Genomic DNA, 21670 nt, shown 5'->3' on the forward strand with positions numbered 1-21670 from the left:
GAGCGCGGCGAGCGGGGCGGAGCGGGCGGAGCGGGATCTCGCGGGAAGCGCGGGGACGCCCGGCGCCGCCTCCCCGTCCTCCGCGCCCACCCCCTTCCCGCCGCCCCGGACCCGCCACCGGGGGCGCTGCGGCCTGCGGGACCGGCCAGCGCTCGGCGTCCGGCGACCTGCGGGCCCTGGCGTGCGGGCGGGGCGCGGGGCGCCGCCAATGCGCCGGTGGATAGCGGCTTGTTGCCCTCAAGGATTAACAGCTTCGTCCTCTTCTTCCTTTTTTTAAAACTAAGGTAGATAACCCATGTCTTTTGCGGATACCGAAAAATACAGGAAGCCAGAAATCGCCTTCCTCCCCAGCACCTGCAGAGATGCACAGGTAACATTTGGATACATTTCCTTCCAGTGTTTTCTCTCGGCCAGTGCAGTTTTATTATTATTATTTTTTAATGCTTTAAAAAAGACATTAGATTCTGTGGCCCATATGTCTGGCATCAAGTGATGAGAATTTTGCCATATGGGTGAATATCATTGGCAACGTTCTTTTTAATGGTTGTATATTGTTCCAATTATGGGTGATCAATCTATGCAATAAACTGCTACATATTTAGTTTATTTTTATAAGCAACACTGCAATATTATATCTCTTGGACGGTGCTACCTATGTTTTACAAGTTCTAGTAATCCCACAGTTGGTAGATAAATATGGATAGAGTGTGTTAGTCTCTCGACTTTTCCATGCATGTCGCCATAAATGCGTACGTTTATGGGCTAAATAAATGCATAAGTGCATACAGGAGTGCGTCATGTGTATGCAATAGAGTGGTATCAGAGGATGACCCGACACATAAAAACAGTTAGTTTTCAAAACAACAAATGCTTTGCTTTAAAATGCTTTAAATACAAATGCTTTAAAAAGTCTCCTAAGAGCAATATAAGGGGGAGTCAAGCCATAGGCAGAGGGGAAGGCTGTCACTCAGAGGGACAGATTCGGGATCTGGGCTCCAGTGAAGCTTCAGGTAGATGGGCGTAGACAAAGAAGACATGAGGACCAAGGACAGTGCCCTGGTGCTCAAGGTTGAGCTCCAGCAAGGACCCCTAGGAGCCTGCGCGGAGCAGAGGCCGTGGTGAAGGAAGGCAGGCCAGCGTGATGCTGGGGAAGCCACAGGAGGAAATTGTAGTTCATGGCTGTCTTCCTGTGCATTTCTCTTTTCACACCTTTATCGTTCATTTTTAAATTTTTTTCTTTTTATTTGAAAGGGAGAGAGAGAGAGTGAGAGCAAGAGTGAGAGCCAGAGAGAGATCTTCCATCTACTAGTTGACTCCCCAAATGCTCAAAATAACAAGTGCTGGGCTGGGCTGCAGCCAGGAGCCAGGAATGCCAACCATGTCTCTCATGTGGGTGGCAACAACTTGGCCATCATCTGCTGCCTTCCAAGGTGCATTAGCAGGAGTCTGGATCAGAAACAGAATAGTGGGACTCAAACCTGTACTCCAGTATGGGAGGCAGGTATCCCAAGCTGTGGCTTACCCCATTGTGCCACGATGTCCGCCCCTTTATCGCCTGTTTGCATCCTGTCAATTTTCTAGTTGTATTCTTTGTCTGTGTTTCTCTTGTGTATGGTTTTTCTCTTGACTTTTTGGAGTTCTTCACATACTCTGAATATAAGATCTCTAAGTACATTTTTAAGTATAAATCTTTAGATGTTTTCTGTTTCCCACTTGTCTTTTAGTTTAAAGAATCTTTAAAATTGTTAAAAATGTTTTTTACTTATGTATTTGAGAGCTCCTCTCTGCTGGTTCCTTTCCCAAATGCCTGCAATGGGAGGTGGGTGAGGGGTGCAGGAGCTGAAAACTCAATCCAGGCCTCCCTGGCGGTTGATAGGACCCCAATTACCTGTGCAGTCACTGTTGCCTGTCAGGGTCACCATTAAGAGGAAGCTGGAGGCCGGCGCCACGGCTCACTAGGCTAATCCTCCGCCTTGCGGCGCCGGCACCCGGATTCTAGTCCCAGTCGGGGCACCAGATTCTGTCCCGGTTGCTCCTCTTCCAGGCCTGCTCTCTGCTGTGGCCAGGGAGTGCAGTGGAGGATGGCCCAAGTGCTTGGGCCCTGCACCCCATGGGAGACCAGGATAAGTACCTGGTGCCTGCCATCGGATCAGTGCGGTGCACAGGCCGCAGCGCGCCGGCCGCGGCGGCCATTGGAGGGTGAACCAACGGCAAAGGAAGACCTTTCTCTCTGTCTCTCTCTCTCACTGTCCACTCTGCCTGTCAAAAAAAAAAAAAAAAAAAAAAAGGAAGCTGGAGTCAAGAACTGGAGCCAGGGTGCCAGCGCTGTGGCGCAGCGGGTTAAAGTCCCAGCCTGCAGCACTGGCATCCTATATGGGTGCCAGTTCTAGTCCCAGCTGCTCCTCTTCTGATCCAGCTCTCTGCTATGGTCTGAGAAAGCAGTGGAAGATGGCCCAAGTCCTTGGACCCCTGCAACCCTGTGGGAGACCTGGAAGAAGCTCCTGGCTCCTGGCTTCAGATTAGCTCAGCTCTGACCATTGCAGTCATTTGGTGAGTGAACCAGCAGAATGGAAAACCTCTCTCTCTGGCTCTAACTCTTTCCAAGAAATAAAATAATTCTTTAAAAAAAAAAAAGAAGAAGAAGAACTGGAGCCAGGTATCAGGCTCAGGCATTCAAGTATGGGATGCAAACATCTTAATGGGCATCTTAAGTGCTAGGCCAAACACTCACCCCAGAGAATCTTTGAATGTGAGGTTTTCATCTCCAAAGAGGCAGTTAGGCAGTTCTGTCCATTTTTTTCCTTTATTGCTTGAGTTCCATGTCTTACTTAGAGAGACCTGTCCCACCCCTGAGATATATATGAAAAAAAAGTTCGTTTGATCTCAGAGTCCAGAACAAAATGTAAGAGGTCTTTTCCCATTGGACCACATCAGTGCTTGGCCAATGACAGGTGTATGGTCCCTGTGCAAACATTGAATGTGTGGCCAACTGAGGACTGAGGGCTTGCTTCCCATTCCTTTTCAGGAAGCCGTGTCTCCATTTTGGAGACTCCATCCCTGTAACCCGTGTCCCCTCTGCCTCCTGACCCATGGTGCGTTTGCGTGAATGGATTATGTATGGGTGGGCGTTTTTTCTACTTTGCTGGACTTTCCAGGTTTTCTTTAGCAAGCGAGTGCTACCGCCCCTTTAAAATGAAAAGGAGCGTGGCAGTCCTGTAGAGGTGCATGAAGGGTGTGGTCAGGTGTGTGGGTGATGGGTAGCAGGCTTGCCAGGCAGCTCTGGCAGCCTGGGCCAAGAGAAGAGAAGGTGGACCATGGATTTCTCTGTAGTTGCAATAGTGGAAATAAGGGGCTTACAGAGGAGATGGGGGAATACAGCTATACCAACTTGAACTCACTCCATCTCTCTGATCTCAGAAGCTAGGCAGGTTTGACCTGGTTAGTAGGTTAGTACTTGGATGGGAGAAGAGGGCCCTGGATGAATGGGTGGGAGAAATGATCATTTGAGAGAGGATATAAATGAGCCCTAAGACTGTGTCAGGCAATAGGTAGACCAGCTGTCTGGAAATGGCTATGCCAGCAGCTTTTGTGTGTGGCTTCTTTTCTGTCCTGGAAGTGGCTGTGCCCAGAGAGGCCTGGGGGTAAAAGACACTGTGAGTATTTGATGGGGTCAGGGAAGATGCAGGTAATGGGAATGAGAGTGTCCAGCCATTTGGGAACAACTGTAGACTTCCCAAAGCATGCCAGAGTCAAGAGTTCCAAAATAAACAGCTCACGTGCCTCCAGTCCCCTACAGAATATACTATTTCTTTCTCTTTTTTTTAAAGATTTATTTATTTGAAAGTCAGAGTTACAGAGAGGCAGAGGCAGAGAGAGAGAGGTTTTCCATCCACTGGTTCACTCCCCAAATGACCACAACGGCCAGAGCTGAGCTGATTCGGAGCCTGGAGCTTCTTTCTAGTCTCCCACCCAGGTGCAGGGGCCCAAGGACTTGGGCCATCTTCTATAGCTTTCCCAGGCCATAGCAGAGAGCTGGATCAGAAGTGGAGCAGCTGAGACTTGAATGGGCCAGCACTGCAGGTGGCGGCTTTACCCACTAGGCTGCAGTGCTGGCCCCCATATTTTTTTCTTTAAAAGAAATAGCTTTACTGGGATATATGTCATGTGTGGTACAGTTTGCCCATTTAAAGTGTACAATTCGAGTGTTCAGGGCAGGTGTTTGGTGCAGCCACCTGGGACACCCGTATCCCACACTGGAGGGCCTGGATTCAAGTCTCAGCTCCACTCCTGTTTCCTGCTAACATGCACCCTGGGAGGCAGCAGATGACAATTCAAGTGCTTGGGTCCGTGCAATTCATGTGGGAGACGTAAACTGAGTTCCTGGCTCCTGGCTTTGGCCTAACCTGGCCCTGACTGTTAGAGGCATTTGGGGAGTGAATCAGCAAAAGAGAGAGCTCTCTCTTTCTCATGGCCTTTCAAATAAAATAAAATTAAAAAAATTTAAAGCATACAATTCAGATATAAGCAACCTGTCAATTTTAGACTCTTTCCATTGCCTTAGGAAGAAACCCCATGTCCTTTCGTTTCATCTGTGTGTCCCTCTAACCCTTGTAGCCCCTTCCCCAGTCCTACGTAGCCATTAATCTACTTTCTGTCCATAGATGTGTTCCATCTTCTGACCATTACATAAGAATGGAATCATATGTATCTTTTTTTAAGATTTTATTTATTTATTTGAGAGGTAGCGTTACAGACAGAGAGAGGGAGAGACAGAGAGAAAGGTCTTCCATCCACTGGTTCACTCCCTAAATGGCCTCAATGGCCAGAGCTGGGCCAGGCTGAAGCCAGGAGCCAGGAACTTCCTCTGGGTCTTCAGTGTGGGTGCAGGGCCCCAAGCACGTGGGCCATCTTCCACTGCTTTCCCAGGCCATAGCAGAGAGCAGCCGGGACGTGAACTGCCACCACAGCTGGAGACTTAGCCTACTACACCACAGTGCCGGCCCCCATACGTCTTTTATGACTGGCCTCTGTCATTTAGCATCATGTTTTATTTTTAAATATTTATTTATTTATTTGAAAGGCAGAGTTACAGAGAGAGAGAGAGGGAGAGACAGAGATCTTCCGTGTGCTGTTTCACTCCCCAAATGGCCACAATGGCCAGTGCTGGGCCAGGCTGGGGCCAGGAGCCTAGAGCTCCTTCAGGGTCTTCCACATGGGTGCAGGGACCCACGCACTCTGGCTGTCTTCCACGGTTTAACCCGTGATGCCGCAATGCTAGCCCCTAGCATCATGTTTTCCAGGTTTATCCATGATGTAGCATGTATCAGGACTTTTTTTTTTTTATAGCTAAATACTGTCTCAAGGTATGGATGTATGATATTTTATTTACTTTTTCCTCGCTTGAGGGACATTTGGCTTGCTTCCACCTTTTGGCTATTATGAATAATGCTGCTATAAAGTTTTGTTTACCAGTTTTGGGTGGCTGTAAACTTTAGTTCTCTTGACTGTATACATAGGAATGGGGCTCTTGAGAAACCACCAGATTGAGAACATGTACTTTTAATTAATTATAAAAATCATACCTTTTTGGGGAACATTTTAAAATATAGAAAACTTTGAGGATAAGAACACTCAGGTCTGGCATTGTGGCTCAGGGGATAAAGCCACCACCTGCTATTCCAGATCCCATATGAGAATACCAGTTTGAGTCCAATCCAGCTCTCTGCAAATGAGCCTGGAAAGTCGCCAGAGGTGTTCCAGACTTGTATCCCTGCCACCATGTGGGAGATCTGGGTGGAGTTTCTAGCTTCTGACTTTGGCCTGGCCCAGCCCCGACCATGGCTGCCATTTGGGTAGTAAACCATTGGATGGAAGATCTCTGTCTCTCCCTTTTTTTCTGTCACTCTGCCTTTCAAATAAATAAAATAAATCTTTTTAAAAAATAACATTTAATCACTTTTTAAAAATAAAAAACCGAACGGCAGAGAGAGGGAGGGAGAGGGAGAGGTAGAGAGAGAGAGAGAGAGAGAGCAAGCTTCCATCTACTGGTTCATTCCCCAAATGCCCACAACATCCAGGGCTGGGCCAGGCTGAAGCCAATAGCCTAGAACTTAAACTAGACCTAACACATAGGTGGCAGGGATCCATGTACTTGAGCCGTCACCTCTGCCTCCCAGGGGGCGCATTTGCAGGAAGATGGAACCTGAAGCAGAGCCAGGACTTGAACCCAGGCACCCAGTGTAGGATGCAGGCATCTTAATGGCTGCACCAAATACCTACCCCCATTTCATCATTTTTATTTTTAAAGATTGATTTATTTGAAAGGCAGAGCATTGGAGACATCAGAGATTCCCCTTCCATGCACTGTTCACTCCCCAAATGGCTTCAACAGCCATGGCTGGGCCAGGTTGAAGCCAGGAGCCAGGAGCTCCGTCTGGGTCTCCCACATGGGTGACAGGTGCTCAGGTGCTTGGGCCGTTTCCTTCTACTTTCCCATGCATGTTAGCAGGAAGCTGGATTGGAAGCAGAGCAGCCAGGACTTGAAGTTTTATTTATTTAATTCTACAAATCAAAGAATATCCTTGGGGACAATGATTAAGACACTCCTTGGGATGCATCACACGTCAGAGAGCCTGGGTTCAAGTCCCAGCTCCATTCCGGAACCCAGCTTCCTGCTAATGTGAACAACAGGAGGCAGCAGGTAATGGCTCAAGTGCTTGGGTTCCTGCCACTCCTGTGGGAAATCCACACTGAGTTCCAAGCTATGGCTTTAGCCTGACTCAGCCTCAGTTGTTGCTGGGATCTGGGATGAACCAGCTGATGGGAGACCTGTCTGTCTTTCAAATATATAAAAAATTAAAGTAAAAAGATGAAAACTAGAGCCATAGAAATGAATCATTCTTTCTTTTAGAAAGAATATTCTTGTAGAGCATTTTTCCATACACATTTTTTAAAAAGACTGATTTATTTATTTGAAAGGCAGAAGGGGGAGAAAGAGAGAGAGAGAGAGAGGTCTTCCATTCACTGGTTCATTCCCCAAATGGCCATAACAGCCCAGGGCTGGACTAGGCAAAAGGCAAGAGCCAGTAATTCCATCCAGGTCTCCCACATGGGTGGCAGGGGCCCAAGTACTTAGGCCATCATCTGCTGCTTTCCTAGGGTGCACATTAGCAGATGCTGGAATCAGAAGTGGAGCATCAGTGACTCAAACTGGCACTCCAATGGGGAGGCCAGCATTGCAGGTGACGGCTCAACCCGCTGTACCACAATGCCAGGCCCAATTTCAGACTTCCTTTTTTTATAGATCTTTTCTGGAAGCTCAATATATAATTATCCAATAATCAACAATTACAGACTGAGTCCCTGCCAAGTGTCAGGCATCCCTACCCTGTGGCCCATTCTTGAAAGGCTGCAGCCATTGCACAATACAGGGGATCCACCTCCCCTGCTGAAGAACAGTGACTCCATGAGCAGACGTCGCCTGTGCTTCTGTCGTCTCCTTAAGAGAAATCTCTAGAAGTGGGTAATGGCGTCAGAGACCAACCTGGGGCTCAAGCCATCCATGCAAGGTGTTAGGGGACTGGAAGAGGAGTGACCTGGTGCCCGACCTTCAGTAGCCCAGGCGGCTCGAGGAGCTGAGAGTCAGGAGAGGGAAAGGAGATTGCGGGACCTGATGCTGTGCCTCGCAGCGCTTCCTCCTTGGGGATGCGTTCTGTAGCTGGAGTGCACGCAGACACGAAAGAGCACACTTGCGGCATCACTTCCAAAGCTAATGACCTGCACTGTCAGCATTAGGGACTCGAGTGGATGGAAATTATGCTTCTGATAAGGATCCCTATCCAAGGGAAATGAAAACCTGGTACAATGGTTCATATACTGGTGTACACTCCATGTAAACACACAGACCTGTATTCTCTGTATGTTACCCAAGTGTCTGTTGAGACTTGAAATGTCACATGTGTTGGGTGGGTTTTGGCTTGGTGATTAGGACACCACCTGGGATGCCTGCCTCCCGTTTCAACATTGCCTGGGTTCGAGTCCTGACTCTGCTCTGCATTCCAGCTCCCTGCTAATGTGCACTCTGAGAGGCAGCAAAAGATAGCTCACGTGGTTGGGTCTTTCTCTGTCACCCATGGGGGAGACCCAGGTTGAGTTCCAGGATACTGACTTCAGCCTGGTTTGATCTCAACTGTTGTGGGTACTGGGGAGTGAACCAGCAGATGATAGATCTCTTCTCTCTTTCTGTGTCTCTATTTCAAGCAAATAAATAAATGTTAAATCTGTGTCTTTTTAAAGATTAGTTATTTGAAAGGCAGAGTTGCAGAGAGAGAGGGAGAGTCAGACACAGAGAGAGATTTTCCATCCACTGGTTCACTCTTCAAATGGCTGCAACTGCTAGGGCTGGGCCAGGCCAAAGCCAGGAGCCTAGAACTCCATCCCGGTCTCCCACATGGGCAACGGGGATCCAACCACTTGGGCCATTTTCTGCTGCTTTCCCATGTGCATTAGCAGGGAGCTGGATCAGGAGTGGAACAGCTAGGATTCGAACCGGTGCTCATATGGGATGCTGGCATCACAGGAGATGGTTTAAACCTACTGTGCCACAATGCTGGCCCCTGAATCCTTAAGAAAATTGGCAATTACAAATTGAGATGTGTGCAAATATATGTAACATGTATGTTGGATCTTGAAAATTTGATATCCAAAAAAGTATGTAAAATAACTAATTAATAATTTTATATGGATAACATGTTGAATATGAGTATTTTGAATAGATTATGGTAATAAAGCATTAAAAGTAATTTCATCTGTTCCTTCCTACTCTTAAAATGTGGCTCCTAGAACTTTTTTTTTTTTTTTTGACAGGCAGAGTTAGACAGTGAGAGAGAGAGAGAGAGACAGAGAGAAAGGTCTTCCTTCCGTTGGTTCACCCCCCAAATGGCTGCCACGGCCGGCGCTGCACCGATCCTAAGCCAGGAGCCAGGTGCTTCCTCCTGGTCTCCCATGGGGTGCAGGGCCCAAGGACCTGGGCCATCCTCCACTGCCTTCCCCGGGCCACAGCAGAGAGCTGGACTGGAAGAGGAGCAACTGGGACAGAATCCGGCGCCCCAACCAGCACTAAAACATGGGGTGCTGGCACTGCAGGCAGAGCATTAGCCTAGTGAGCCGCGGTGCCGACCTCCTAGAACATTTAAAATTATGTATTGCCTCCCATTTGTGCTTGTCGTCGTGTTTCTCTCGGCAGCTTAGTGCCTATCAGTCACAAATTCCTAAAACTGCCTGCCTCTGGGGAGGGGTCCAGAGGGCTGTGTGGGGTGGGGACTGACTGCCCACTGCCTTTGTATTTTCACTGCCGTTTGAATTTTCTCCTTTGTCTGAATTTTTCGTACCATCTGGCAATTTTCAAAAACCATTTAACATGTCACAACCCATGACGGAAAAGGCATCAGAAGAGTGAGTTCCACAGAGAAGATGCTACATGGGAGCAGAGGTTTTGGAAACAAGGGAAAATGTTTCCTCCTCTTCTGCCATACCCCCAGGGGCACATCAGACCCCTCTGGGGAGCCCAGGGCTGATGGGTGGACCAGGAAGTCTGCTTGTTCCCATGGGAAAAGGACTTCTGCAGCCCACAGTGAAGTGTCACAACCAGGACCTGGTTGGTTCAACAAGTTAGTCCTCTCTGATGGCTGCAATACTTTTTTTTTTTTTTTAAGATTTATTTATTTTATTTGAAAGTCAGAGTTACACAGAGAGAAGAGAAGAAGAAGAGAGAGAGGGAGAGAGAGAGAGGTCTTCCATCCACTGTTTCACTCCCCAACTGGCCACAACGGCCGGAACTGCACCGATCCGAAGCCAGGAGTTTCTTCCAGGTCTCCCACGTGGGTGCAGGGACCCAAGAACGTGGGCCATCTTCCACTGCTTTCCCAGGCCATAGCAGAGAGCTGGATCGGAAGAGGGCAGCCAGAACTAGAAAACCGGGACCCATATGAGATACCGGCGCTTCAGGCCAGGATGTTAACCTGCTTCGCCACAGTGCTAGGTCCTGCAATACTTCTTATAAAAAAACTTTTTTAAGATTCATTTATTTATTTTTTTGAAAGTCAGAGTTAAGAGAAGTTTTTCATCTGCTGGTTCATTCCCCAAATGGCTGCAACGAAGCCAGAATCCAGGAGCTTCTTCTGGGTCTGCCACAGGGGTGGCAGGGGTCCAAACACTTGGACCATCTTTTGTTTTTCCCAAGGTCATCAGTGGGGAGCAGGATAAAATGTGGAGCAACTGGGACTTGAACCGGTGTTGAAATGGGTGCTGGTGTTGCAGGCGGTGGCTATACCGGCTCCACAACAATGTCAGCCCCTAAAAATGTTTTAAACATTTTTTTTAAAGATTTATTTATTTATTTGAAAGGCAGAGTTGCAGAGAGCAGGAGAGACAGGGAGAGAGAGATAGCTTCCATTCACTGGTTCATTACCCAAATGTCTCCCACCTGGTTGGGCCATCGTCTGCTTTCCCAGGTGTGTTAGCAGGGAGCAGGATAGCGGATAGCAAGAGCAGTTGAGACTCAGCCCTTTCCCATTTGGGATGCTGGCATCGCGGCAGTGGCTTAACTGGCTGTCACAATGTGGGCCCCTCAAATACGACTTACTGTAACTGATTTCTATCGACTAGCTTTGTTTTGAGCATATGATAATGTATGGTCTGATTGGAGGTTCAGGAAGACACAGCTTTGTTCTGGGAAGTATTGGGCCCGGCTGTAGTCCTGCCTCCAGGCCCAGAAACCATCTTCAAGGGTTCCCAAGGGTGACTCCCTCAGCACCTCCCCACATCCTGTGTGTTGGGAGGGAGCAGTGTTTTTCTTCTGTGCTGATCTTGAAAATGCAACCCTTGGGGCAGCTTTATTTCTGATAGGTAGGGTGGGTCGCCTCCTGAGGCACAGCCCTCCCCCCCCCATCCCTCCCAGCCGGTGGCTGGGCGGTGGCTGGAGGGTCAGAGCCAGACCCTTGACTGCCGAGAATGAAAGGAAACAGCACCGGGGCTGGGCAGAATGTTCAAAGTTGCTCCTCTCGGGTGGGACTGGAGCCTCCCCTCTCCTTCCCCAAGCCTACAGCGCCACCCCACCCCCCACCCCGCCACTCCCTTTCGCCAACCTCACCCAGGGGCGAGGTTCGGGCAGCGAGGGAAGGGACGCGGGTGCTCGCGACCCCTCCCTCCAAGCTGCGCTCCCCTCCTGAGCCTGTCACCCTCGGGAGGTCGCCGCTTCCCCAGGGAGACGGGGTGCGCTGCGTACCCCCCAGAAGGGGTGCAGCCCTTTGGCCTCATTCCAGGAAGACAAGGGCTCAGCTGGGAGGTGATTAGGTAATTAGAAGATGCCCAATTTAAACTAATGACAGATTCTACAAAGAAACGCCAGTTGAACAATACTATGCCATTGATACCAAGTGAGCCAAGCCACCATTGTAGGTTCTACTTCCATTACCGAGTTCTCTGGTCGCTGGCCCCTTCCTTGACGCCCCGGGTCCAGTCCAGCCGTCAGAGCCTCCCCTGGACTGCTAGAGAAAGCGGGGCCCCTGGCGGCCTCGGGCTCCCACCGGCGGCCCACCGCCTGCACTGGGCGTTCGGTCCACGAATTACCCTTTGGAGCTGCTCCGCGCTGCCAGACGCTGGGGCAAGGAGCCGGCGGGGTCAGGGGCGTCGGGCAGCGAGCGAGGGCTGGTCCCACCACTTTCCCAAATGCATGACCTTGAACAAGCCCATGAACTTCACGCCTCCACATCCGCGTCTGTGAAATGGGACGGTGAACGCAGCCCGCCCAGGGCCGCCGTGCTTGGCAAACGTGCCGGATCCTCCTGGGGCTCGCGCGCGATGTTAACCCCGGGTGCCTCTTTTCCGGACCCCCCTGGGGCCTGTGGCCCGCTCTGTCGGTGGAAGGTTCCACATTAGGTCCCAGAGCGCGGGATTCGGGGGGTCTCCACCTCGCGCCCGGGTTGGGGGTGGCGGGTGTGCAAGCCGTGGGATGGACCCCAGTTCCTCCGCCTCCCCCGAGGCTGGAGCTGGGCGGGCCGGGCTGGTCCAGCCCCCGCGCCTCTTGCTTCGCGGGCCCCGCCCCCGGGCCCGCCCTCCTCTAACCCGCGCCCCCATTGGTGGCGTCCGGCGGCGCGGCCGCTGTTATTTTTCGAATATATAAGGAGGTGGAGGTGGCAGCTGCAGTCAGAGGCTTCCCGGACTGGTGCTTGAGTCCCGCGCCCCTCACCCCTCCCCACCCTCCCCGCATCCCTCTCCTCCCTCACTCCCAGTCCCACTGCTCTTCCTCCCTCCCTCCCTTCCCCCAACCCCGGGCCCGCTCCCGGCCCCAGGCCCTCCACCCGCCCCGCCGCGATGGAGGTGCCCCGGCCGGAGCCTGCACCATGCTCGGCCCTTAGTCCGGCTGGCGTGCGCGGTGGCGTCCAGCGTCCGGGCCACCTCCCGGGCCTCCGGCTGGGGTCTCATGATCTCCTGGGGTCTCCGGAGCGCGCGGCCGCTTCCTCGCCGGTCACCACCCTCACACAGACCATGCATAATCTGGCGGGGCTCGGCAGGTAGGACGCCTCCCAGAGGCTGGGCGTGGGGTGAGAGACCAGGACGGGGTCCTTCGGCTCCAGAGGAACCGCGCGTGGGAGTTGAGCACTACAGGTGGGGTGGGGATGCGGCCGGGTCAGCGCAGAGGGAGTCCCTACCCCTGCTTCAGGGGCCCTGGGCAAGGGGCATCAGACCCTCCAGGTGACCCTTTGGTCTGCGCAAGCCTCCAGGGACCCTCCTTCCCCTCCCCCTCCCTTACTGTGACTCGGCCACGGTGCCCCCCCCACCCCAATCTCTGTCCGCATCTCCTCCATTTTCCCCAGGCGGGGAGATATGAGCCGGGAGGGGGAAGTTGAGGGTGGCAGAGCAGTGGGGTTCTCACAGGCCCATGCCTCTGCTCCCTCCACCCCTGCTTCTGCCCCCAGGGTTCAGGTCATTAATCCTAATCCTGTTCCCTAAGCAAGCCTCAGGGGCTGGGCTGCCTTCCCCCAGCAGCCATAGAGACCCAGGTCTCTCTCTCCAAGGAGGCCCTGGGATGGGTAGGGGTCTGAGGAGCAGAGGGCTCCCAGGGCTGCTCTCTCGGCTGCCCCACTGACCGCCACGCCAGCCCCCAGCCTCTTTGCCCTCGCCCTGTGATCACTTGCCCTGCACCTGGGAGGGCCTCTCCTAAGCCTGCCATCCAAGAGAAGGCACTTGGTGGGCTAAGCCTCCTTGTCCTGAGGAGCAGGTGGGCCCTTCAGAGCTGGGTGACTGAGAACAGGGAGGGCCTGGAGGCCTGCATTTACCTCTCTCCTTTTCTGGTACCCCCTTCCCCTCCCAGTGAGACCCCGGAGGCTCAGGCTGGGAGCCTGCTCTTCCGAAGCCGGCTGGCGCGTCTGTCCCTGTCACGGCGGGCATCCGAGTCTTCCTTGTCGTCTGATTCCTCTGAGTGTTCTGATGCAGGTGAGGCCCCACACGTGCCTGGGGAGGTCTGAGTTTGGGGGGCTGCCTGGGCTGCTGGATGCCCTGCAAGGTCAGATTAACATTCTTCCCACAACCTGGTGTGCCCGGGAGCCTCCCTGCTTGGCCTGCAAAACTGGGAGGAAGACACACCTCTGGCGGGACCCACCCACCCAGCCCGGGCTGGTGGCCGGGTGGGAGGGTGGGGCCCTCTGTGGGAGGGGAGATCTCACCTATCCGAAACCAGGCACCAGAGTCCTTAAACCACACATACAGCCCCACCTGGGAGCCGCGGGAGCCTGCGAGCTGATCTGTCTACAGCATTCTCTGAGTCTGTCACTTTAAGAAGCCGTGATCTCTTCTAAAACAAATTATTTTAAACCAGTTCATGAAAAATGCTTAGCAAGCACTGTGGTTTTAAAATGTATAGGACAGGAGTTCCCATAGTAACAGGGAGTGGAGCCCTGTGTTGTGTGGGGGACAGCATGTCAGCTCATGGCTAGGTTCTTGTCTCATTTTTTAAAGTGTGTCCAGATGGAAAGCAGAAATAGGGCTTCCTCCCCTTCCTGGGACATGCTGGGGGGAAACAGGTAGGGAACGTCACCCCTTTCAAACCCAGGCCCTCTGTCCCCACAGGTCTCTGCATGGATTCGCCCAGCCCTGTGGACCCCCAGGTGGCAGAGCAGACGTGAGTAGATGCCGGGGACCCCTACACAAAGGAGTCGCCACCTGCCTTTGGGAATCCCCGTTCTAGCAAAAGCTCGCTGGAGAGCTCTGGGAGAGTGGAAGGAGTCCTCAGGCCCCACAAAGAGGGCTCGGTGACCTGCCTTGGCCTTGGGCTTCGGCTTCCTGTCTCAGAAGTGTCTGCTTTCAGAAAGCTGGCTGAAAGTGGACGGGGGCCAGGGGTGGTGGGGACAGTGGCCCCTGGGAGCAGTGGGTACTGGACCCCAGCTGGGCCTTGTCCTATGGGAACATAAGTCCAATGTGTGTCCTGTTATCCTTTGTTGCTTCTACACATTGTTTTAAACTAGGAAATAATCACAATTTAAAAATATGTTCCAACTAACTCAGTGCTTTAATTCACTCTGTGTCAAACACAATACAGTTGCTTGCAGACTGATTGGGCCTTAGGCCCATCAGCAACCTCTGGCTTCAGACACTTGACCCCTGGCCAAGCCCTGGACCAGGTCCTTTGTGAGAGAGAGGGAGTGGACAGAGCTGGTGGGCTCTGCTGTGGACAGATACCTCCCCGTCGTGGCGGGGGGGGGGGGGGCAGGAGTAATGCCATCCGCAGCACAGCTGTTCCCATCCAGCTGTTAAGACCCAAACAGGTGGAGCAGCTGCCAGCCATTAGTAGGGACAGCTGAGCATCCCTCTCCTGGGCTGGAGGTCTCTGGCTGTGGGTTTAAGGCATCAGCGGCTATGACTGCTGTTCCTCCTGTTGCCTTTGATCAGACTGGGCTGGGCTGCAGAGTTTGTTCACAAACAGGAAATGGGGAGAGAATTGGGTGGGGGTGGGAGGACTGCAGGTTGGTTTTTGGTGACAACACAGAGCTGTCTTTGCCTTACCTCCCACGGCCCAGGTGCAGGTTGGAAACCCAGCCAGTGAGTGAGGTTGATCATCCCTGATGCCCCTGGCTGGGCACAGCCCTCCCTCTGGTGGGGGTGGGGCATCACTTGGGGCCTGGGTGCCCCCACCACCTCTGCACCTGCTTTGACGGTTATACAGAGTTTGTCAGAAAGAAGCTGTGTGTGTGTGTGTGTGTACGCACAAAAGCTTGGCGTGGCAGGTGGTCTCTGGTAACATAGCTGGGGGGCGGGGCTGATATCTAGAAGCCTCTACCCCGGCCTCTAAAGGAACATCTGTTGGAATTCCTTGCCTGCTGGCTTCTTCTAAGGCAGGAGGAGGAGTTGGGACAGAAGCCGGGTCCTAGAAAATTCCGTAGGAGGGAGGAGAGGATGTGACCCTGCACATTTGTCACTGGGGGGTCTGTTGTGACAGCACAGGCCCCTGTCGTGGGGGGAGCCAGGCCAGCTCCTCACAAGGGGAGGGAAGCCCAGTCCCACTGGCATCTGGGCCCTGGAGTACGTACATTGCTGGGTGCCCGCAGCCTGTTGTCATGGTATGGATGGATGCCTCGCCTGGTAGCCATATGGCCCCCACCGAGGTGATTTGCATACAGGTGGAAGGCCTGTGTGCAGGCTGGCGAGACCGTTGCCTTGGTGACGCCTCAGCGACCCTGCGACCTGCCCCAGCTGTCTCCATCATGGCCATTCTCTGGGCCCTCTCCTATTCAGAGCGGCCTTTAAAATCCCAGGCTGCCTCTCCGTTGCCCCCTCCCCAATACCTGGGCCCCACCAGTCGTGGGTGCTCTCCCTCCCCTCCCTCTCGCCTGAGCTTGGGCCCTGCCCATCATCCCTGGGCCTTGTGGCTAGGGTATGTGGTGTTGGAGGCGGGTGATGGGCTGCAGGGGCCCCTTCTCTCGCCTAGGTTTGAACAGGCGATCCAGGCAGCCAGCCGCATCATCCGGAGGTAGGTGTCCCTGGCCTTGTAGCTGCCTCTGGGCCCCCCCGAGGCTGCAGAGGGGCTGTGGTGCACGCAGCCCCTGCTCTGACCTTCCCCTTCCCTTCTGCAGCGAGCAGTTTGCCATCAGACGCTTCCAGTCTTTGCCGGTGAGTATCCCCAGAGGCCCGCTGGCCAGCCACGGGGGCGGGGGGGGTGTACCTCCCAGAGGGTGGAGTTAGGTGTCCCTGGGCTGGCCGGTGGGGCCAGGGAGGGGTGGATCGGCCGAGGAGGGTTCAGAGAAGCTGGGGCCTGGGCTGGTGCCAGAGGCTGCAGCCCTTAGACCTGCCGCCCTCGCTGCTCTCCAGGTGAGGCTGCTGGGCCACAGCCCCGTGCTGCGCAACATCACCAACTGGCAAACACCGCACGGCTGGAGGAAGGGCGAGGCAGGCGGCCATGCGGCCAGCAGCTCCGAGGAGGACAAGGAGAATGTGCGCTCTGAAGGCCAGGCTGGGGGAGCTCCAGGGAGAGACGGCACGGCCGGGGCGGTCCTCCAGCGCTGGCTGATGCCTTCTCCCCGCCCTTGCCCACAGGATGGGGTTGTCTTCAAGATGCCATGGAAGCCGGTGCAGCCCAGCCCCACCCGTGCCCAGGCAGAGTGGGCCAGCCGCAGAGAAGCCTTTACCCAGAGGCCAAGCTCTGCCCCTGACCTGATGGTACCTCTGAGACAGCCTGGCGGCGGGAGGCGGGTGGGGACTCTCTGCCCAGGAGGAGCGGGGCTGGGGGCTGCCTCTGGTCTCCACCCCTTGGTCGACTGTGCCTGTTCGTCCCCGGGACAGAGTGTCAGCCCCGAGCGGAAGATGGAAGTTGGGGAGCTGAGCCCCCTGGCCCGATCCCCCTTCTCCCTGACCTCCACCGAAGGGACAGCTGAGGAAGACGATGGATTTGTGGACATCCTGGAGAGTGACTTAAAGGTACAGAAACTTGCCCTGCCAGGCCCCTACCTCCTCTTCCTGGGAGCTCCAGGAGGAAGAGAGCTCTGAGCCCCTGGCAAGACTATGACCTCATTCCAATGTCAGAAGAGGAACTTGAGGTAACTGAGTTAAGCCTGACCCCTGGCCAATCAGAGGAGAGTAGCAGGCTGGAGCCAGAGTGGAGGGGAGGCCGGCAGGGTGGGTGGCTGCGTGCAGCCCAGTGCATGCCCAGCAGTGAGTGGGTCCCTGTGACCCCTGGGTCTTGAGAGCTGCCCCATGTGGAGGCACTGGCAGGCCGGGGGTCTGCCAGGAGGTGGGCAGGCTGTGCTAGAGGACTGGGGCCTGAAGGGTTTGGCCTGCGCCTTGGCTGTGACCGTGTCCTTGCTGGTTTGGCCTCAGGAGGACGATGCAGTCCCTCCGGGTATGGAGAGTCTCATTAGTGCCCCACTGGTCAAGACTGTGGATAAAGAGGAGCAGGTATGCCTGGGGGCACTCCCTCTAGGTGGGATTTCAGGAGTGGGGTGGGCGGGGCTGGGCCCTCTTGACCTCTGACCTCTGACCTGCCACCCCTGCCAGGACCTCGTCATGTTCAGCAAGTGCCAGCGGCTCTTCCGCTCCCCGTCCATGCCCTGCAGTGTGATTCGGCCCATCCTCAAGAGGCTGGAGCGGCCCCAGGACAGAGACACACCCATCCAGAACAAGCGGCGGAGGAGTGGGACCCCTCCCATGGAGCTGGGGGAGCCCCAGCAGCCCGTAAGTGCCCCTGGGGGCCAGGCTGTTGAGGCACCCAGGTCACCGCCCTCTTGGCCTGGTTCTTGGCAGCCAATAGGGTGCGGGTGGTGGCCTGAGCATGGCAAAGAGGGGGTGGCAGCCAGATAGGTGAGCACCTCTCACCCTCACCTCCCAGAAGGCCCGTGTGCTCCGCTCCAAGTCCCTGTGTCACGATGAGATTGAGAACATCCTGGACAGTGACCACCGTGGGCTCATCGGCGACTATTCCAAGGTGCTGACCGCAGGGGCCCCTCAGGAGGTTTGACCTCTTCCTGGCCAGGCACCCCAGCTCCGGAACCCCTTCAGCTCCACCTCTCTCCCCCAGACCCCCTTTTCCTTGTCCTTGGTCTTCTGACTGCACCTTGAATCTATCCAGGCACCTGTTGTAGCTCAGCCTTGGAAAACACCCCCAAACTAATGTCCAGCTTGGACCCTCCCTGTGCCACCGTCTCGGGCTTCGCAGAGCACGGGAGGCAGAAGGCAGGAAGCCATCTCTACTCCCCTTCTTCACTTCCCTTCTTAGGTTGTTCCTGGGGTATCAGGCCCAAGAGGTGCCTCTCGGTTGCTATGGGAACCAGGGCGCATTGGATGGCTTCTGGGCTTGGGAATGAAACTCTCCTTTCTAGGGCCAGGCCTTACCACTTTCACTTTCTCCTGCTTTGTCTCCCTGCCCTCAGGCCTTCCTGCTGCAGACCGTAGATGGAAAACACCAAGATCTCAAGTACATCTCACCCGAAACGGTAAGCAGGTGCACCTGGGCTGCTGTTGGCGGGCTGCTAACCTCCCCTGGGGCTGGGCCCGTGGGAGGGCTCAGACCAGTCCCTGGCTGCCAGCCTGACCCACTGGGACCAATCCCCATGGCTTCCTCTAGATGGTGGCCCTGTTGACAGGCAAATTCAGCAACATCGTGGAGAAATTTGTGATTGTGGACTGCAGATACCCCTACGAGTATGAAGGAGGGCACATCAAGGTGAGGCAGAGCGCTGGGGAGGGGCTGACTTTGCAGACCCTACATGGGTCCACTCCTCTGCCCAGAGGGTGACTTGGTGATGGCTGGGGAAAGACCCTGCCCAGCAAGAGGCGGGGGCTTCTGTCTGAGAGATGGGGACTGCAAAGGAGAGAGGGGGCCTGGGGCTGCGGCCTGACCCCTGTCTTCCCTGACAGTCTGCCGTGAACCTGCCCCTGGAACGGGACGCCGAGAACTTCCTGCTACAGAGCCCCATCGTGCCCTGCAGCCTGGACAAGAGAATCATCCTCATTTTCCACTGTGAATTCTCATCTGAGCGTGGGCCCCGCATGTGAGTCCAGCTGTGCACAGCCGCCTGGGGTCTGCCTCTGGCCTTCCCTGCAAGGCCTGCTGTTCTGGGGCCACTCGGGTGGCCGGGGTATGCGCCCAGTAGCTCTTGGACTGGGCCCCAGCCTCGTCTGATGGCCTGGAGCCGACCTCATCCCCGCTTTACAGCACCCCTAGCCCTCTCCCCTCTCCCCTCTTTCCTGTCGGGCCTCACGTCCACCCTGCACCCGTTGCTGCCACCACATCGGATCCCAGTGGAACAGCTGGATGCCGTTAGGCTCCCCCGTCACCGCGGCACCCGGCGCTGAGCTGTGCTCCTTCTCCTGTCTTGGACGCCATCCAGGGCCGGCCCTGGTCCATCTGACTGCCGGTGGCTCGCCAGCCCAGTCTTGTGTGCGGGGAGTCTGCACCCACTTACTCCATCTCGAGTGCTCATGCCAGCTGCCCTCCCCTCTCCTCCGGGGTTCCAGCCCCTGGCACCCACTTCCATCTGGGCGCTGGGACCCAACACCGTGGTTCTCCTCCCACCTTTCCTCCCCCGACCTGAGCGCTCACCAGGTCTGTGTGGGAGACTCGGAATGGATCTCTGACTTTGTCCACTGACGTCCGTGCTTCCCTTTCCTGCTCCAGGCCCCAGGTCTCCCCAGTGGAGCCTGCTCTTCTCCTCCCGCGAGCCTCCCAGCCCCTTCTTAGCCAGCAGCTGGGCTGATGTGATAGTGCGTGTGTGGCTGACACCCGCGTGGCTCTCACGGCACGGACACAGGCCCCGATATCCGCGTGCCCAGCTCTGACCCCACCTTGCCTCGCTCTGCTGGTGCAGGTGCCGTTTCATCAGGGAGCGAGACCGCGCTGCCAACGAATACCCCAGCCTCTTCTACCCGGAGATGTACATCCTGAAAGGGGGCTACAAGGAGTTCTTCCCGCAGCACCCGGTACCGTGGCGGGTGGGGGTGGCCACAGCGGGAAAGGGCTCGGGCAGGCTGTCGCCCAAAGGAAGCAAAAGGGAGGACATGGTCCCTGTTCCCCAGGTTGACAGACCCCCCTCCCCGCCACCCTCCCGTTCTAGAACTTCTGTGAGCCCCAGGACTACCGGCCCATGAACCACGAGGCCTTCAAGGACGAGCTAAGGACCTTCCGCCTCAAGACGCGCAGCTGGGCTGGGGAGCGCAGCCGGCGGGAGCTGTGTAGCCGGCTGCAGCAGCAGTGAGGCGCCCACCTCACGCCTGCCACCTTGCTTGCCTGGCAGGGCCCGGGCACCAGCTGCCCACGGGCCTGCAGGGCTGAGGGCCCGCAGGAGGCCCCAGGTGCTATCCGGGGGACAGACGGTGCGGGTGTCCTGTCCGTCTACCCCGATTCCCCTCATCTCCCTCCGATCATACTGTGTTCTACATCCTGGTGCCCTCCCCCCCAGCACCCTGCCCCCGCCCCTCCCCTGGAGAAGCCCAGCCTGTTGGGTTAGTTAAATTGGGTGACTGCCAGCTCAAAGGAAGCATTTTTGGCCCCAGCAGGAGCCTTTTCGCCTTTCTTCTTCCTTGTTTTGGTTTGAGTGTGTCTTTCTGTCCAGTAGAGTCCTTTTGTATGTGTCTGCTGAGGCTGGGGGCAGGCCAGAGCTGAGCTCCACCCCGGTGTACACTTACCTGGGCCTGGCCTGGCCCTGCTCTCTCCAGGAGTCATGAGTGTGCCTGCCGTCTCGCCCCTGTCTCCACTCCTTCTCGCTGCCCCTCTGTACGGTGCGTCTGGCACCAGCGTTAAGCTCTTACTCTTTCCTTTGTCAGTGTTAGCTGCGTGCTTGGCTTGTCTGTGGGACTTTTGCCCGTCTCAGGACCCATTCACTGGCTGTCTAGGCTCCCGGTGTCCAGCTGGGGTCAGACTCCAACATTAGTGACCCACCTGGGCCCCAGCTGGTATTGCCCCCAGAAAGGGCTGTTAGTGTCCTAGGGGGCTCCTGGGGCAAGGGCCCGACTCGTGAGCCCACCCCAGCTCCCAGTGCTGTGAAGCTGGGGGCCTGTATGGTCAGAACTTGCTGCTGTCTTGTCGCAGATGGATGGACGAATGGGCGGACGGATGGATGGATGGACGGATGGGTGGCCATGGCTGCACGGTGCCTTGCACACACATGCACACAGACCAGGTGGAGGCATTGTGGTGAGCGTGACAGCCTGTGGCAGGAATATGTGTGTGTCTGTGTGGACAAAAACTTGACACTTAGGGTTTGGAAATATTCAAGAGGAAATGTCACAGTAGCAGCTAAACCAAGGACCGAGCAACCTCTGGACTCCGACTCTCACAGATGTGGGGAGGGCTGTGCCCAGAGGCCCGATGAGTCATCTGTTAGGGCCTTGGTTCAATAAAGCACGGAACAAGCTGAGTAACTGGCGTGGTGTCTCATGGGGCCCTGGACGAGACCCGGTGGGGGGGTGGGGGTGGGGGCCACGTCAGAGGCTGCCAGGCTTCCTGGAAGATGACCTCATGCCGTCCTCCATCTCCACGAGTCGGCCATCCCTTGGATAACATTCCTGCAGAGGCTTCGCCCTCAGCCCCTCTTTCCTCTCACTTGGCTGCCCAAGTTCAGCCTTCCCAAACTCTGCACCGAAAAGGCAGCAATGACCCCGTCACTCAAGAACTGGCCATGGCTCC

The 21670-nt window shown here is 55.2% G+C and overlaps 1 protein-coding gene across 6 annotated transcripts; it reads left to right on the plus strand.

Annotated features, from left to right (window-relative positions):
* Positions 1-119: 119 nt before the first annotated feature.
* Positions 120-21401, plus strand: CDC25B (cell division cycle 25B). 6 transcript variants are annotated; one of them, XM_070052044.2, is made up of 16 exons: positions 120-370; positions 13373-13494; positions 14128-14179; positions 15983-16024; positions 16128-16164; positions 16363-16485; positions 16588-16710; positions 16834-16968; positions 17368-17445; positions 17545-17721; positions 17876-17971; positions 18417-18479; positions 18611-18709; positions 18904-19037; positions 19854-19965; positions 20100-21401. In XM_070052044.2, the coding sequence occupies exons 1-16, from the start codon at positions 363-365 to the stop codon at positions 20238-20240; spliced, it is 1542 nt and encodes a 513-aa protein (XP_069908145.1). In that variant the 5' UTR covers positions 120-362; the 3' UTR covers positions 20241-21401. The 6 variants fall into 6 exon arrangements, with proteins under 6 accessions (XP_069908145.1, XP_069908146.1, XP_051701221.2 ...); XM_070052045.2 differs by having other exon boundaries at positions 144-370; positions 17879-17971; XM_051845259.3 differs by lacking the exon at positions 120-370 and adding an exon at positions 12162-12572.
* Positions 21402-21670: the final 269 nt, after the last annotated feature.

Source organism: Oryctolagus cuniculus, chromosome 11 (assembly GCF_051225735.1).
Source record: "Oryctolagus cuniculus isolate XC-2025 breed Fujian yellow rabbit chromosome 11, ASM5122573v1, whole genome shotgun sequence".
Lineage (NCBI taxonomy): Eukaryota > Metazoa > Chordata > Mammalia > Lagomorpha > Leporidae > Oryctolagus > Oryctolagus cuniculus.

Excerpts from the sequence above, each read along its gene's own strand:
- CDC25B (XM_051845258.3), top strand. The coding sequence starts at position 12,373 with ATGGAGGTGCCCCGGCCGGAGCCTGCACCATGCTCGGCCCTTAGTCCG. Across the intron at positions 14,180-15,982 it reads CCCCAGGTGGCAGAGCAGAC|GTTTGAACAGGCGATCCAGG; the intron begins GTGAGTAGATGC and ends TCTCTCGCCTAG. Across the intron at positions 16,969-17,367 it reads TCCTGGAGAGTGACTTAAAG|GAGGACGATGCAGTCCCTCC; the intron begins GTACAGAAACTT and ends GTTTGGCCTCAG.